The sequence below is a fragment of the Trachypithecus francoisi genome, unplaced genomic scaffold (assembly GCF_009764315.1).
Source record: "Trachypithecus francoisi isolate TF-2019V2 unplaced genomic scaffold, Tfra_2.0 Lachesis_group11, whole genome shotgun sequence".
NCBI classification, from domain to species: Eukaryota; Metazoa; Chordata; class Mammalia; order Primates; family Cercopithecidae; genus Trachypithecus; species Trachypithecus francoisi.
In genome coordinates, this window is record NW_022681456.1 from 83,141,734 (window position 1) to 83,157,692 (window position 15,959).

General features: G+C 48.4%; 1 protein-coding gene across 11 annotated transcripts in view; it reads left to right on the forward strand.

Moving 5' to 3' along the window:
- The window catches only part of POU6F1 (POU class 6 homeobox 1), a 42,671-nt gene extending 37,178 nt beyond the window's left edge, over positions 1-5,493 (forward strand). For 10 of the 11 annotated variants that reach the window (XM_033222045.1, XM_033222046.1, XM_033222048.1 and 7 more), the window contains 2 exons: positions 59-227; positions 1,539-2,975. In XM_033222045.1, the coding sequence (XP_033077936.1) occupies positions 59-227; positions 1,539-1,884 (515 nt within the window). In that variant the 3' untranslated portion in view covers positions 1,885-2,975. Of the gene's footprint in view, positions 1-58; positions 228-1,538; positions 3,488-5,223 lie in introns of those variants that run through there. The other variant, XR_004439906.1, reaches the window with a different exon arrangement.
- Positions 5,494-15,959: the final 10,466 nt, after the last annotated feature.

Consider the following 15,959-nt stretch of genomic DNA (forward strand, 5'->3'; position numbering starts at 1 on the left):
AGAAGCAGGGATGGTTCCCATGTTACACACTCATCCCTGCTCCCTCCCTCTGGCCTAGAGCCACATACTCCAAGTCTGGATGAGGATGGGATCAACTTAGAAGAGATCCGGGAGTTTGCCAAGAACTTTAAGATCCGGCGGCTCTCCCTGGGCCTTACACAGACCCAGGTGGGTCAGGCTCTGACTGCAACGGAAGGTCCAGCCTACAGCCAGTCAGCCATCTGCCGGTGAGTAAGGCTGCCCTAGACAGGATTAGGGCCTGCTCAGCTGCCTGGTGTCACCAGGCACTCATGGGGACCTGGGCACTGGCCCCTTTTCCATATGCTCCCTTGCTCCAGCCTTTTTCCAGATAAGGAAGACCGTCTAAAGGGTAGACGTGAACACCTGGGTAGTCAAAGACTGACCCTGTCCTTCTGAGGCCCTCTGAAGTTTATCCTCCAATCCTGGGCATTAATATGGGTCTTCTTTGAGGAACCCAAGACCCTAATGCACTGAGGAATTCTAGCAGGAAAGGAGTACAGCTTATAAAATTAGTCACCAAAGTGGGAACTTCCATTCTTTTTTTTTTTTTTTTTTTTGAGACGGAGTCTTGCTCTGTCGCCCAGGCTGGAGTGCAATGGCCGGATCTCAGCTCACTGCAAGCTCCGCCTCCCCGGTTTACGCCATTCTCCTGCCTCAGCCTCCGGAGTAGCTGGGACTACAGGCGCCCGCCACCTCGCCCGGCTAGTTTTTGTATTTTTAGTAGAGATGGGGTTTCACCGTGTTAGCCAGGATGGTCTCGATCTCCTGACCTCGTGATCCGCCCATCTCGGCCTCCCAAAGTGCTGGGATTACAGGCTTGAGCCACCGCGCCCGGCCGGGAACTTCCATTCTATCTTGGCCCTTAACTGTAACCCACCATGCCTCATCATGCTCCCATCTCCCTTCTTACAAGGCATGACTATAAAGTAACATAGCTGAGTTTTATGTAAGCAGCCTACAAACTGGTTTTGGTGCCAGGAGGGATAGAGTTTCAAACAAGAATAAGCACATGACTCAGGGATGGCCGAAAGATTTCATCTGCCTGCCAGCTCCATAGGTCAGGCTACAGTGACCTTTAGAGTGCCTTCAGCATCGTGTGGATAATCCTGTCGCCACATCCAGCTCAGCCAGAAAGAGCAGCCTGACTTGTTAGTGATGCTGCTATGGGAGTGTGACTGGAGGCCTCCCAAGGTGACTCCTCAAAGGACTTCATTCATTTAGGGGAACGTTCTAGAATGTTCGTAAGGCAGTTGCACTATTATTATTCCACTACTGACTGAGCTGAGGCCCTGGGAATGATCTCCCTGTTAGGACCGGGCACATCAGAGGGTCTGAGGAGTCTGGACTTGGCCAAGCTAGAGGGCTCGTGGTGGAGGCGGTGAGGGGAGCACTGGGTACATTCTCACCAGCCCCTAGAGGAGCGGCTCCTTGAGGATGGAGCCTGCACCTAGGTGCAGGGTGTGCCAAAGAGACCCAGATGCTCTCACTCCCTCTTTCTGGGTATGGGTTGCCCACAGGTTCGAGAAGCTGGACATCACACCCAAGAGTGCCCAGAAGCTGAAGCCGGTGCTGGAAAAGTGGCTGAATGAAGCTGAGCTGAGGAACCAGGAAGGCCAGCAGAACCTGATGGAGTTTGTGGGAGGCGAGCCCTCCAAGAAACGCAAACGCCGCACCTCCTTCACCCCCCAGGCCATAGAGGCTCTCAATGCCTATTTTGAGAAGAACCCACTGCCCACAGGCCAGGAGATCACTGAAATTGCTAAGGAGCTCAACTATGACCGTGAGGTTGTGAGGGTTTGGTTCTGCAATCGGCGCCAGACGCTCAAGAACACCAGCAAGCTGAATGTCTTTCAGATCCCTTAGGGCTCAGCCCCTGGCCCTGTGTTCTAGCACTTTGTCCGTTTCCCTTGGCACCCGGCTGCAGCCACTGCCATGACAGCACCTGTCATTTTGCCACGTGCAGCTGTGCTCACCCCAGGTCATGAGACTCCACCGTGTGCATGTGCATCAATGTCCCTTTTCTCCCACACATCTCACAACATGGGGAGGCCAGAGGGGGTCACATGAGAGCTCCAGGCTCTGGGCTGGTCGCTCTGAAGAAGAAGATTTGTGATGTCACTTAGAGAAGCACCTTGCTAGCATGGTTTCTGAAGGGTGAATTCTTTCGGGGAACCAGAAACTCCCTGTCTTTGGGGCAGGGCTGTAGCAGCTCCTAAGGACCACTGGCCATTAGCACTTGCTTTTGATGGCGTTCTCTTTCCACCTTCTCTTCTCCTTTGCTCCTCTGTGTTAGTGTGGCAGGTATGACAACTCATCCAGTGGAACCACAGCCTCACACTGCCCTTCTGCCTCCACACTGCCTGCAGGCGCACCGAAAGGACCCAGGAGATAAAATTCAAAAAAGTGTGATGTGCTGCTCAGAAGGTCAGACTCAAATGTCTGCCCTGACCTCAAGGTCAGAAGGTTCTCAAACCCCTGGGGCTGGAACATGGGATCTCCTCTCCCACCTCTTCCTGGTTCCTTTGTGGGGAAAATTGCACTAAAACAGAACCTTTTCTTAATCCACGTTGGAAGGAAGCAACAGTGAACTCTACCTGTCGTGGAGTTGTCCTGGGTCTGCAGAAGAGTGGGAATTTAGAAAATAAGGCCGTTCTTTCAGATTTTATTCTAATCTCTGTCAATGGCCATCCCTCCCACAAAAAAATGTGGGTTAAGAAAACGTGCAGACTGGAAAATCCCACTGCCCAAACAAACGGGCAACTCTGGAGAAAAATAAGGAAAGGAATGCTGACTTTCTCTTTCTTTCTCTTGTCCCCACACCCATTCCCAACCCAATACTGGGGCTTTCTTCAAAGGAGCAAATTAAACAATAAACCAGACAGCAAGGCCGTGGGGGAAAGGACAACATCCTGAAATAAATGATGGAGCCCGGGAAGGTCTCTTGTGGAAGCTGACTTAACTCTAACTTTCTTTGTAACTTTAAGCCTTGGATACTGGAGGAGAAATCTCATTTTGTCGAGTCTTAGACCATGTCTATGTGTAAGCAATCCCCCCAGTGTCCTCTGAGCCAAGAACACCCCCAGATCAGGTTGGGTTTTGCCTCTAGACAGGGTAGCTGTGGTACCTTGGGGGTTAGCTCTCATCCAAGCTGTTAAGTGAGTTTCCAGCCTCACTGTGGCTGAAAAGCCCCTAAAATTCAGTATGTAACTCCAGGAAGTCGGGAGAGAATAGAGATTTGCCTAGATGACCACAGGCTTGTGGTGTAGACAGTCCCTAAAGGGCCTCCAGTCACAGGGGTCAACCACCCCTCTCTTCAGTACTCTTATCCTTACAGAGGCTGGTCTCCAACAGCTGCCTCCACTGGACCTCCCATGATCCACCCTGAGGGAGTGACCATCAGGCGGAGACACATCACCACCTCTGTCAGTCACTGGTGCAGAGCCACCTCCTAGCCTAGCTGCTTCTGGTATGCTGTTTCCTTTCCCACTTACTGTTGGTCCCTCCCAGGCCCTGCAGTGCCAGCATGGCCACCCTCTTGGTAGCCTGGCCAGTGAGAGGAGGACAGTTGTGTGCTAAATCAGCATACGCATGTGCAGCATGCGCGCGTGCACACACACACATACACACACACACACCCTGCTGCATTTGGACAAACCATGCCTGCCAGATTGTAGCAGAGGTGAGAAGCAGGTGGGCAGCTTGCCTGACCCAGCTTCCCAGAAGAGCATGTCTTCAACAGAGAGGCTCCACACTCTAGTTCAGGGTTATTGACCTGCCTCAGTGAGATGACAGACTCGTTTGGGAGGGGTGTTGCAAACAAGTTTTCCGTGAGAATAGTTAAGTTCCAGAGCTTGTAAAGGATTCAGTGACTTACACTTAGTAAATTAGGCCAGGTACGGTGGCTCATGCCTGTAATTCCAACACTTTGGGAGGCCGAGGTGGGCAGATCATTTGAGGTCGGGAGTTTGAGACCAGCCTGACCAACATGGTGAAACCCTGTCTCTACTAAAAATACAAAAATTAGCCAGGTGTAGTGGCACACACCTGTAATCCTAGCTACTTGGGAGGCTGAGGCAGGAGAATTGCTTGAACCCGGGAGGTTGCAATGAGCTGAGATCACATTGCTTCACTCCAGCCTGGGTGACAGAGCAAGACTCTGTCTCAAACAAACAAAACAACGTATAGTGATGCAGGTTTTCATGCTCAGACGCTTGCATTCAGGTATGCTTTCTTTTTTGAGAGAGACAAATGGGTTACAGCTGGCACCCTGGGAATAGCACATAATCCAGGCTGTGTCTGTGGTGGTGGACGTGCAGGAGGACACCATCTGTCCTGTGTCATGATGGGAAAACAATCATGAACCACTGGTCTAAATTAGGCCTGGCCATGCTTTCTCAGCCCCTCCCTCATTTAAATCTGTCTTCCCAAGGCTGAGCTAGCACTAAACCATTTCTCCTCTGCTGGTCATTCAGAGGAACAATACCAGGGGTGAGAGGTTTGCAGGCTGAATTCCCCAGGCATGGGGATGCAGGGTGTCCCTGAAGTGTGCCCAAAGCAGAGCTCACTGGCCTATGATCTCTGCCCTTGCTCCCACAGTGTAAGACCCCCCAGGAAGCAACTGGGGCCTGAACCTCTCACCTAGGAGGTGGGTTTATTTTATTTTTTGCTAGCAACAGGCTCTGAAAGGAGACGGTATACATTTCGTTTTGAAAACATCTTCTGGACTGAAGCCAGAGTTTAGTGTCGTCTTTACTATGGAAAGGGAGAAGAATGGACAGAAATGGTTTAACTGTGTGGGGTTTTGTTTGTTTTGTTTTGTTTTGTTTTTGAGACGGAGTCTCGCTCTGTTGCCCAGGCTGGAGTGCAGTGGCCGGATCTCAGCTCACTGCAAGTTCCGCCTCCCGGGTTTACGCCATTCTCCTGCCTCAGCCTCCCGAGTAGCTGGGACTACAGGCGCCGCCACCTCGCCCGGCTAATTTTTTGTGGTTTTAGTAGAGACGGGGTTTCACCGTGTTAGCCAGGATGGTCTCGAACTCCTGACCTCGTGATCCGCCCGTCTCGGCCTCCCAAAGTGCTGGGATTACAGGCTTGAGCCACCGCGCCCAGCCTGTTTGTTTTGTTTTAAATGGAAGAAAGACCAAAACTTTCCTGGTGAATCAGCTAGGGCCTTTGACCCTGCACTAACCATGGCATTTTATCCAGGTGAAGTCCAGGGAAAGAACTCAGCCAAATGGACTAAGGAACACACGAGTTTGGAATTCGAGACCTTGACATTTTTGTGTTCTTGGAAATCCAGTTACCTTCCCATGCCCAGATTTCCTTCCTGCCTCATGGACCAGGCTCTGACACTGAGGTCCTCACTGTTCCCTACACAGGCAAAGCTTCCTGAGGGCTGGAGCGGGGAAGGGGAGAGGAGAATGGGGAAGAAGCACTTGATGTAGTTGTGTGGAATAAACAGTATTTTTTTCTTTTGTACTGGTCTGCTTGTTTCCTGTTCACTCCTCGAGGTAGAGATATTAGTGAACCAGTGTCAGAGGACAGAGAAATGACAGCCTTTGCTGTCAGCTTGCAGCCTGGAAAATCCCATTGCAAGAAAGCAGGGGTCAGTACTCCGGATTCCCACTTCAGAAGTCCCTGCTCGGATCCTCCTGCCACCACGACCCTCCATATAGGGCACAGGGTCTCCTTTTAGACCACACTTCTTATACCTAGGGCCCCAGAATTCTCTGCCAAGCCCACTTCCCGGACCCCTCCTCTCTGGGTTCCAGGAGCTGTGCCGTTGGTGTGCATACTTGTAGGTCTAAGAGGTGGCTGCCTTTGTCTACTCTGGTTGCTACAACAAAGTACCTTAGACTCAGTGGCTTACAGACAAGAGAAATTTATTGCTCACACTTTTGGAGACTGGCAAGTCCAAGATCAAGGTCGATGTCTGATGAGAGCCCTCTTCCTCATAGACAGGTGTCTTTTCACTGTACCCTCACAAGGTGGAAGGGCAAGAAAGCTCCCTTGGCCTCTTTTATAAGGGAGCTAATCCCACTATTCTTACTTGACTTGCCTTATTGCACCCCAAAAGGCCCCACCTTAATACAGTCAGCCCTCCATATCCCTAGGGTCTGCGTCTTCGGATACAACCTCAGATGGAAAATATCATATTCCAAAACAACAACAGGCTGGGCATGGTGGCTCATGCCTGTAATCCCAGCATTTTGGGAGGCCAAGGTGGGCAGATTGCCTGAGCTCGGGAGTTCGCAACCAGCTTGGGCAACGGTGAAACCCTGTCTCTACTAAAAATACAAAAATTAATCAGGTGTGGTGGTACATGCCTGTAATCCCAGCTATTTGGGAGGCTGGAGGCACAAGAATTGCTTGAACCCAGGAGATGGAGGTTGCAGTGAGCCAAGATCATACCACTGCACTCCAGCCTGGGTAACAGAGCAAGACTCTGCCTCCAAACAAACAACCCAACACCCCCAATACAACAATAAAAAACAATACAAACAAAAAATGTCAATACAGCATAACAACTATTTACATAGCATTTACATTATATTAGTAGGTATTATAAGTAACCTAGAGATAATTTTATGCAAGAGGATGTGCACAGAAGGTTATGTGCAAATACTACACTGTTTTTGGTGGTTTTTGTTTTGTTTTTTGAGACAGAGTCTCACTTGTTGGCCCAGGCTGGAGTGCAGTGGTGCGATCACAGCTCACTCGATTTCCCTGGCTCAAGTGATCCACCTCAGCCTCCTGAATGGCTGGGACTACAGGCATGTGCCACCACACCTGGCTAATTTTTTTATTTTTATTTTTAGGGATGGGGTCTCACTATGTTGCCCAGGCTGGAGTATACCATTTTACATGAGAGACTTGAGCACCTGTGGATTTCAGTATCCTCAGACATCCTGAAACCAATCCCCAACAGATGTGGAAGGACAACTATACTATCACATCTGGGATTCAGTTTCAATATAGGAATTTTGGGGAAACACAAACATTCAGCCCAGCCGTGGCCAAAGGGCAGCTGTTTGCCAGACAGTAGGGTGACAGAGCTTGGATATGTAGACTAGGGTGTCTACACATGTACGTCGGGCTCTTTGCAGTGCAAGATGGGGAGAAGGAAGAGAAGGCAGCCAATGGGCTGACGGCCAGAACTGGGGCACATTCTAGCATGGGACTTCGAGGAGTTCTAAATCCAAACCTGGTCTCCCAAGTCACTATAAAGGTATACTTATCAGGATAGGAAGCCAGAACATGAATAGTTAGTTTGACTTATACTTTATAAAAAGGTGACTATATGGTAAGCAAGACTTTGTATTATTCCCCAGTACTGTCACCTGAGCTTAGAACTGAGAGCACACCTGTCATTAGGGTCTCTCTTGGCTTGTCTACCTCCTAGGAGCAGAGTTCATGACAGCTCCCTCTCAGGTCCCTCTCCCCTGACACTCAGCTGTTATTGATGAGGTCTGGGCTACCTAATCTAAACTGGTGAGAGCAGCTGGGCGCGGTGGCTCATGCCTGTAAGCCCAGCACTTTGGGAGGCCAAGGCGGGCGGTTCACCTGAGGTCAGGAGTTTGAGACCAGCCTGGCCAATGTGGCAAAATCCTGTCTCTACTAAAAAGACAAAAATTGACCAGGCGTGGGGGCACATGCCTGTAATCCCAGCTACTTGGGTGGCTGAGGCATGAGAATCGATTGAGCCTGAGAGGCAGAGGCTATAGCGAGCCGAGATCGAGCCACTGCACTCCAGCCTGGACGACAGAGTAAGACTCTGTCTCAAAAATAAATAAATAAAAATAAAAACAAACAAATAAAAACAAATAAGTAAAAATAAAACAAACTGGTGAGAGCAAGACATCACCTTTGATTCTACCAAACCAACATTCCTGAGCCGGGCACTGTGCTGGATTCTGGAGCATGCCCCACCTCTCCACCCCTACCCAAGGAGATAATGAATGTCTAAGCCTCTGATGCAAAGCTTAGGGATCAGAGGAGCTTTACAGTACTCTGAAATAACAGGGCAAAAATTCAAACAGAAGCCAGCACTTACCTTTTGCATAGATCTTACATAGATATTACATATATCTTATGTAGATATTAGCTATTCACACTGGGCTGTGACTCCTCATTACACAGGCTAGGGGCATAGAGTAGGTGCTTGATAAATGGCAGATGATTGACTGAATGCATTTCATACACTCTCCTTCATGGTAATAATGACAGCTGAGTCCCTGATTTCAGGTTCCTGGGAGAAAGCAGGACTATGAGATTCAGCTTAGCTATGCTGGATTTGGTGTGTGAAATGTGAGAGTGAATAGAATCCGGGCAGCAGCTGTCTGTGACCTGAGAGAGACAGCTCCCAGCAGCTCCCACCAGGAAAGTCAGTTGGAGCTGATAGCTCTGGCTCAGACCAGTTGAGGGTGGCTCTTGGCCGTTGGCCCAGGAAGGCTTTAGAGGATGAAGGGACTACAGTCTTTATTCCTAGGCCTGGGAAGTCTATTGTGTTGTGGATGACTCTGACAGGGGAATTGATGTTTTATGGATATGGACTGGTTTCTGGACTAGAGAAGAGAGAAGAGCCTGAGGTGGAACGGTGGGGCTGTGAAAACTTCTGATTTCCTTTCCTTTCAACTTCAGGGTCCTTCAGAGAAGCCACACTGGGCCTCACAGGTTGGTGGCAGGAATAGGTGAAGAGTTAAAGCCAGATGGTCAGTCCCCAAAAAAGCCTGCCTGGGAAATGGTTTCCTCCTGTACCTAGAAGAAGACATCCACTGATTAACCGGGGAACCCAATGACATTGACTAACTTGAGTACTTGAGTGAAAAGGGAAGGCTAGGGGATGAATGGGTACTGACCCAAGGAATGCAAACTCTCAAGCCTCTGAGAGAACTGATTTGTCTTAAGAGATAGGCAAGACAGCTGCTAGGGTGCCCTCCTTGTCAATAACAATAATAGCTAACCTCTGCTGATCACTAGTCAAAGTGCAGGGTTCACGACATCTCCCTCTCAGGTCCCTCTCCCCTGACACTCAGCTGGTATTGATGAGGTCTGGGCTACCTAATCTAAACTGGTGAGAGCAGTTTAGACTTGTAAGCACTTAACATGCACCATCTCAGTTAATTCTCATAATAATTCTATAAAGTAAGAAATATTATATCCACTTTGCAGATAGGGAATTGAAGTACACGGAGCATGAGGAATATACTCAGGGCTGCTTTGTGAACAGCAAAACCAGGATTTGAACCCAGGTAGGCTGTCTGTAAAGCTTTTGTGCTTAACTTTACCCCATACAGGCTCTGAGAGGTGGGTGGGACCTTGAGGTTGCTGTGTGTTTGTGTGTTCTGATTTTTTTTTTTTTTTGAGACAGAGTCTCACACTGTCACTCAGGCTGGAGTGCAGTGGTGCAATCTCGGCTCACTACAACCTCTGCCTCTCAGGTTCGAATGATTCTCCTGCCTCAACCTCCCAAGTAGCTGGGATTACAGGTGCCTGCCACCACACCCAGCTAATTTTTTGTATTTTTAGTAGAGATGGGGTTTCGCTCTGTTGGCCAGGCTGGTCTCAAATTCCTGACCTCGAGATCTGTCCGCCTCGGCCTCCCAAAGTGCTGGCGATACAGGCATGAACCACTGCACCCAGACTGATCTTTTAGGTAGAGTTTCCACATGTTTCCACCTACCAGGGTAGACCCTGCTATGTCCCATCTTGATGGTATCCAGTTTTAGGATCCAGTCTTGAGAAATGAACCCTCCATGATGAGCCTTAACTTCAACAATCCAGAACACTGAATTTGGAGCTCTGTGCCACAGGTGCTCTGATTTATTGTGTGTAATAGAAGCCAGATTTTTATTGCGGGATGAATTTATGTGTACAAAAATTTGATCTATTGATAGGTGTTGCTGGATTTCTTTCTTCTCCTTTGAAAAGGAGTTTTGCTCTTGTTGCCCAGGCTGGAGTGCAATGGCACAGTCTTGGCTCATTGCAACCTCCACCTCCCAAGTTCAAGAGATTCCCCTCTCTCAGCCTCCCAAGTAGCTGGGATTACAGATGCATGCCACCAGGCCCAGCTAATTTTTGTATTTTTAGTAGAGATGTGGTTTCACCATGTTGACCCGGCTCGAACTCTTGACCTCAGGTAATCCACCTGCCTCTGCTTCCCAAAGTGCTGGGATTACAGGCGTGAAACACTTTGCCCAGCCCAGTGTTGCTGGATTTCTAAGGGAACATCTAGTGGTCTTTTCTTGGAGGCAGAGCCTTCTGGGCTGCTCCTGGAATCTCTCCCATCCTGGCACTCCAATTTCACTCTTAGTTATGTTGGGGAGGGGAGAGCATGGGAAAAGTTCACTTTCCCAGTCACAGAATTCTAGGGGTAAACAGTGTGTGAAGACTTCTTTCCCAAGGGGGAACTGGGGTCAACGGCATAATTCTCCAGGCTGACCTACACTCCACTTGGGAGGGGCTGAGGCTTAGGAGTCTCCTCTCATTTCACCTCAGTGTGTTTTATTTTTTTATTTTTTATTTTTTTTTGAGATGGAGTCTCGCTCTGTCGCCCAGGCCCGAGTGCCGTGGCCAGATCTCAGCTCACTGCAAGCTCCGCCTCCCGGGTTTACGCCATTCTCCTGCCTCAGCCTCCCGAGTAGCTGGGACTACAGGCGCCCACCACCACGCTCGGCTAGTTTTTTGTATTTTTTAGTAGAGACGGGGTTTCACCGTGTTCAGGATGGTCTCGATCTCCTGACCTCGTGATCCGCCCGTCTCGGCCTCCCGAGTGCTGGGATTACAGGCTTGAGCCACCGCGCCCGGCCCCTCAGTGTGTTTCAGAATTGATACGTGGCAAGGAGGACCTTTATGAAGTGTTTATTTTGGTTCAGATATTAAACTTAGTCTCAAACACTTCCAAAAAGTACATGTCTGTCTTTTCCTAAATATTTTCCAGGGCACAGGGCTCCCTGATATTCCTGGATGTGGCACAGTCATCTCTTCCAAACATCTAATATGATTACTCCTTGTTTTTTTAAAAGTCCATTCCCTTTGAACTATTCTTCTGTGGATAAGAAAATGTGCTTCATCTAATATTCCTTCATGGGCACAATGTTCTAAAAATTCAGTATTCTCACCTCCACAAGTTTCAAAATTCGTCTCTGAAAGGAAGAATAGGTAAGAAGCAGATCTTTTTATTTATTTGTTTATTTATTTTTAGTTTATTTATTTTTTTTTTTTTGAGATGGAGTCTCACTCTGTCGCCCAGGCTGGAGTGCAATGGCGCGATCTCAGCTCACTGCAACCTCCTCCTCCCGGGTTCAAGGGATTCTTGCCTTAGCCTACCGAGTAGCTGGGATTACAGGCACCTGCCACCATGCCTGGCTAATTTTTGTAGTTTTAGTACAGATGGGGTTTCACCATGCTGGTCATGCTGGTCTTGAACTCCTGACCGCAGGTGATCCACCCACCTCGGCCTCCCAAAATGCTGGGATTACAGGCAATTAGCCACTGTGCCCGGTGAAGCAGATATTTTTAAAGTTTATTTATTTATTTATTATTCTTATTTTTTTGAGATGGAGTTTCGCTTTTGTCACCCAGGCTGTAGTGCAATGGCACGATCTTGGCTCACTGCAGCCTCCACCTCCTGGGGTCAAGCGATTCTCCTGCCTCAGCCTCCCAAGTAGCTGGGATTACAGGCATGAGCCACCACACCTGGCTAATTTTTCTATTTTTAGTAGAGATGGGGTTTCACCATGTTGGCCAGGCTGGTCTCGAACTCCTGACCTCAAGTGATCCACCCACCTTGGCCTCCCAAAGTGCTGGGATTACAGTCGTAAGCCACCACGCCTGGCTATTTATTTATTTATTTATTTATTTTTGAGATGGAGCCTCATTCTATGGCCCAGGCTGGGGTGCAGTGGCGTAATCTCGGCTCACTGAAACCTCCACCTCCCAGGTTCAAGCAGTTCTCCTGCCTCAGCCTCCCAAGCAGCTGGGACTACAGGTGCCCACCACCATGCCCGACTAATTTTTGTATTTTTAGTAGAGATGGGGTTTTGCTATTTTGGCCAGGCCAGTCTCAAACTCCCGACCCCAGGTGATCCATCCACTTCAGTCTCCCAAAGTACTGGGATTACAGGCATGAGCCATCGCACCCGGCCCGCCCGGCCCTTTTTAAGTTATAACCACTCACAGAGAGAGTGTAGCATGAAGGTTAGATGCGTAGACTGTGGGGTTACCACTCTCATGCTGGGTGACCCTGGACAAGCCATTTAATTTTTCTAAGCCTCAGTTTCCTTATCTATGAAACGAATCGAATAAGGATACCTTTCTTATAGGGGTGAGTGAAGATGAAATGAGATAATAAACCTGGCCGGGCGCGGTGGCTCAAGCCTGTAATCCTAGCACTTTGGGAGGCTGAGACGGGCGGATCACGAGGTCAGGAGATTGAGACCATCCTGGCTAATACGGTGAAACCCCGTCTCTACTAAAAAAAATACAAAAAACTAGCCGGGCGATGAGGCGGGCGCCTGTAGTCCCAGCTACTCGGGAGGCTGAGACAGGAGAATGGCGTGAACCCGGGAGGCGGAGCTTGCAGTGAGCTGAGAGCCGGCCACTGCACTCCAGCCTGGGCGGCAGAGCAAGACTCCGTCTCAAAAAAAAAAAAAAAAAAAGAGATAATAAACCTAATGCACCTAGGCAGGCCCTGGCACTTAGGAAGAGCTCAGTAAATATGAGCCTATCATTAGTATTAGTTTTTATTTATTTATTTATTTATTTATTTGAAACAAGGTCTTGCTCTGTTGCTCTGGCTGGAGTGCAATGATGTGATTTTGACTCACTGCATCCTCTACCTTCTAGGCTCAATGGATCCTCTTTCCTCAGCCTCCCCAGTAACTGGGACTATGGGGGCACACCACCACAGTCAGCTAAATTTTTTGTAGAGATGGGGTTTGCCATGTTGCCCAGGTTGGTCTTGAACTCCTCAGCTCAAGCAATCCACCTGCCTCAGCCTCCCAGAGTGGTGGGAGTAGAGGCGTGAGCCACCACACCCAGCCATATTAGCTATTATTTTTTGCTCTGTATGTGTGCAATTTCCATCGGCAGGGACGCATCACTATAGGCAAATCCCAGCTAAGTGACTCAGGAACCAGCTGCCAATTTATATATATTTGTTACTTATTCAAGAGTATAATTTTTTGGTAATTTATGAAGCATAATGATGAAACAATCACTTGTGCTCCCACTACTCCACTTATGTAAACTATTAAGAACTGTTGAAGCTGTCTTCTTTCTTTTTTCCTTTTCTTTTTCTTTTTTTTTTGAGATGGAGTTTTGCTCTTGGTGCCCAGGCAGAAGTGCAATGGTGTGACCTCGGCTCACTGCAACCTCTGCCTCCTGGGTTTAAGCGATTCTCCTGCCTCAGCCTCCTGAGTAGCTGGGATTACAGCCATGCGCCACCATACCTGGCTACTTTTGTATTTTTAATAAAGACGGGGTTTCTCCATGTTGGTCAGGCTGGTCTCAAACTCCCGACCTCAGGTGATCTGCCCTCCTCAGGTGCTGGGATTATAGGCGTGAGTCACCACACCCAACCTGAAGCTATTTTCTTTTCTTTTCTTTTTTTTTTTCTTTGTTACAGAGTCTCACTCAGTCATCCAGGCTGGAGTGCAGTGGCCTGATCTCGGCTCACTGTGACCTCTGCCTCCCAGGTTCAAGAGATTCTCCTGCCTTAGCCTCCTGAGTAGCTGGAATTACAGGTGTGCACCACCATGCCCAGCTAAGTTTTGTATTTTTAGTAGAGACTGGGTTTCTCCATGTTGGTCAGGCTGGCCTCGAACTCCTGACCTCATGTGATCTGCCCACCTCAGCCTCTCAAAGTTCTGGGATTACAGGTATGAGCCCCCGTGCCCAGCCACACTGAAGCTATTGGCTAGTTCCTTCCCTCAGCTATTCCCCTGCCTCTCCTTAGATGAGGCCATCACTAGAATTGTATTTATTTCATTCCTTTTGAAAGGACTATATGTAAAGTTGACCCTTAAACAATGTGAGGGTGATCTCCACACAGTTGAAGATTCAAGTGTAACTTCTGATTCACCTAAAACTTCATTACTAACAGCCTACTGTTGATCCGAAACCTTACTGACAACATAGTCAATGGATATATATTTTATATTTTATATATTATATATTGTATTCTTTTTTTTTTTTTTTTTTTTTTTTTTTTTTTGAGGCGGAGTCTCGCTCTGTCGCCCGGACTGGAGTGCAGTGGCCAGATCTCAGCTCACTGCAAGCTCCGCCTCCCGGTTTATGCCAATAAGTAGTACAAGCTATTTAGTAGGAATGTTAGAGGAATCTCGATCTCCTACCTCGTGATGTCTCGCCTCCAAAGTGCTGGGTACATTGAGCCACCGAAACTATATATTGTATTCTTACAATAAAGTAAGCTAGAGAAAAGAAAATATTTTAAAAATCACAAGGAAGAGAAAATATATTTACTATTCATTAAATGGAAATGGATCATCATAAAGGTCTTTCCTCCTCATCGTCACATTGAGTAAGCTGAGGAGGAGGAGGAAGAGGAGGGGTTGGTCTTGATGTCTCAGAAGTGTCAGAGGTGGAAGACAATCCATGAATATTAGAAGATACCAAGAAACAACAAAAAAGGAAAAATTAAAAAAAGAAAAGGAAACCCACAAATAAGTAGACCTGTGCAGTTCAAACCTGTGTTGTTGAAAGGTCAACTATATACTTTCCTAAATGATAATTGCTTAATTTTGCTGACTTTTGAGCTTTATAAGGTGATATTACATAGTATGAGGACTTCTGCATTTCCCCTTCAATTCTAAGATTGATTTATTCATGCAGTTTAGCATAGCTTTATTCATTTTCACTGCTCAATAATATTATATTCAAGTCCAATTTATCCGTTCTTTCGCTGGTGGAGAACTGTTGTATTCCATTTTGTTACCATAAACAGTGCAGCCATGAACATTCTCTTTTTTTTTTTTTTTGAGACGGAGTCTCGCTCCGTCGCCCGGGCTGGAGTGCAGTGGCCGGATCTCAGCTCACTGCAAGCTCCGCCTCCCGGTTCACGCCATTCTCCTGCCTCAGCCTCCGGAGTAGCTGGGACTACAGGCGCCCGCCACCTCGCCCGGCTAGCTTTTTGTATTTTTTTAGTAGAGACGGGGTTTCACCGTGTTAGCCAGGATGTCTCGATCTCCTGACCTCGTGATCCGCCCGCCTCGGCCTCCCAAAGTACTGGGATTACAGGCTTGAGCCACCGCGCCCGGCCTGCCATGAACATTCTCATACAAGTCTCCTGGTATGTATGCAGAAGAGTTTCTCTAGGGTATATATGTAGAAAGGAGTTGCTGAGTCACAAAATAATTTTCAGGACAATTTTTAAAGAGTTCAGCACTTTGGGAGGCCGAGACGGGCGGATCACGAGGTCAGGAGATTGAGACCATCCTGGCTAACACGGTGAAACCCCGTCTCTACTAAAAAGTACAAAAATCTAGCCGGGCGAGGTGGCGGGCGCCTGTAGTCCCAGCTACTCGGGAGGCTGAGGCAGGAGAATGGCGTAAACCGGGGAGGCGGAGCTTGCAGTGAGCTGAGATCCGGCCACAGCACTCCAGCCTGGGCGACAGAGCGAGACTCTGTCTCAAAAAAAAAAAAAAAAAAAAAAAAAAAAAGAGTTCAGGCCGGGCGCGGTGGCTCAAGCCTGTAATCCCAGCACTTTGGGGAGTCAAGACGGGCAGATCACGAGGTCAGGAGATCGAAACCATCCTGGCTAACCCGGTGAAACCCCATCTCTACTAAAAAATACAAAAAACTAGCCGGGCGAGGTGGCGGGCGCCTGTAGTCCCAGCTACTTGGGAGGCTGAGGCAGGAGAATGGCGTAAACCCGGGAGGCGGAGCTTGCAGTGAGCCGAGATCGCGCCACTGCCCTCCAG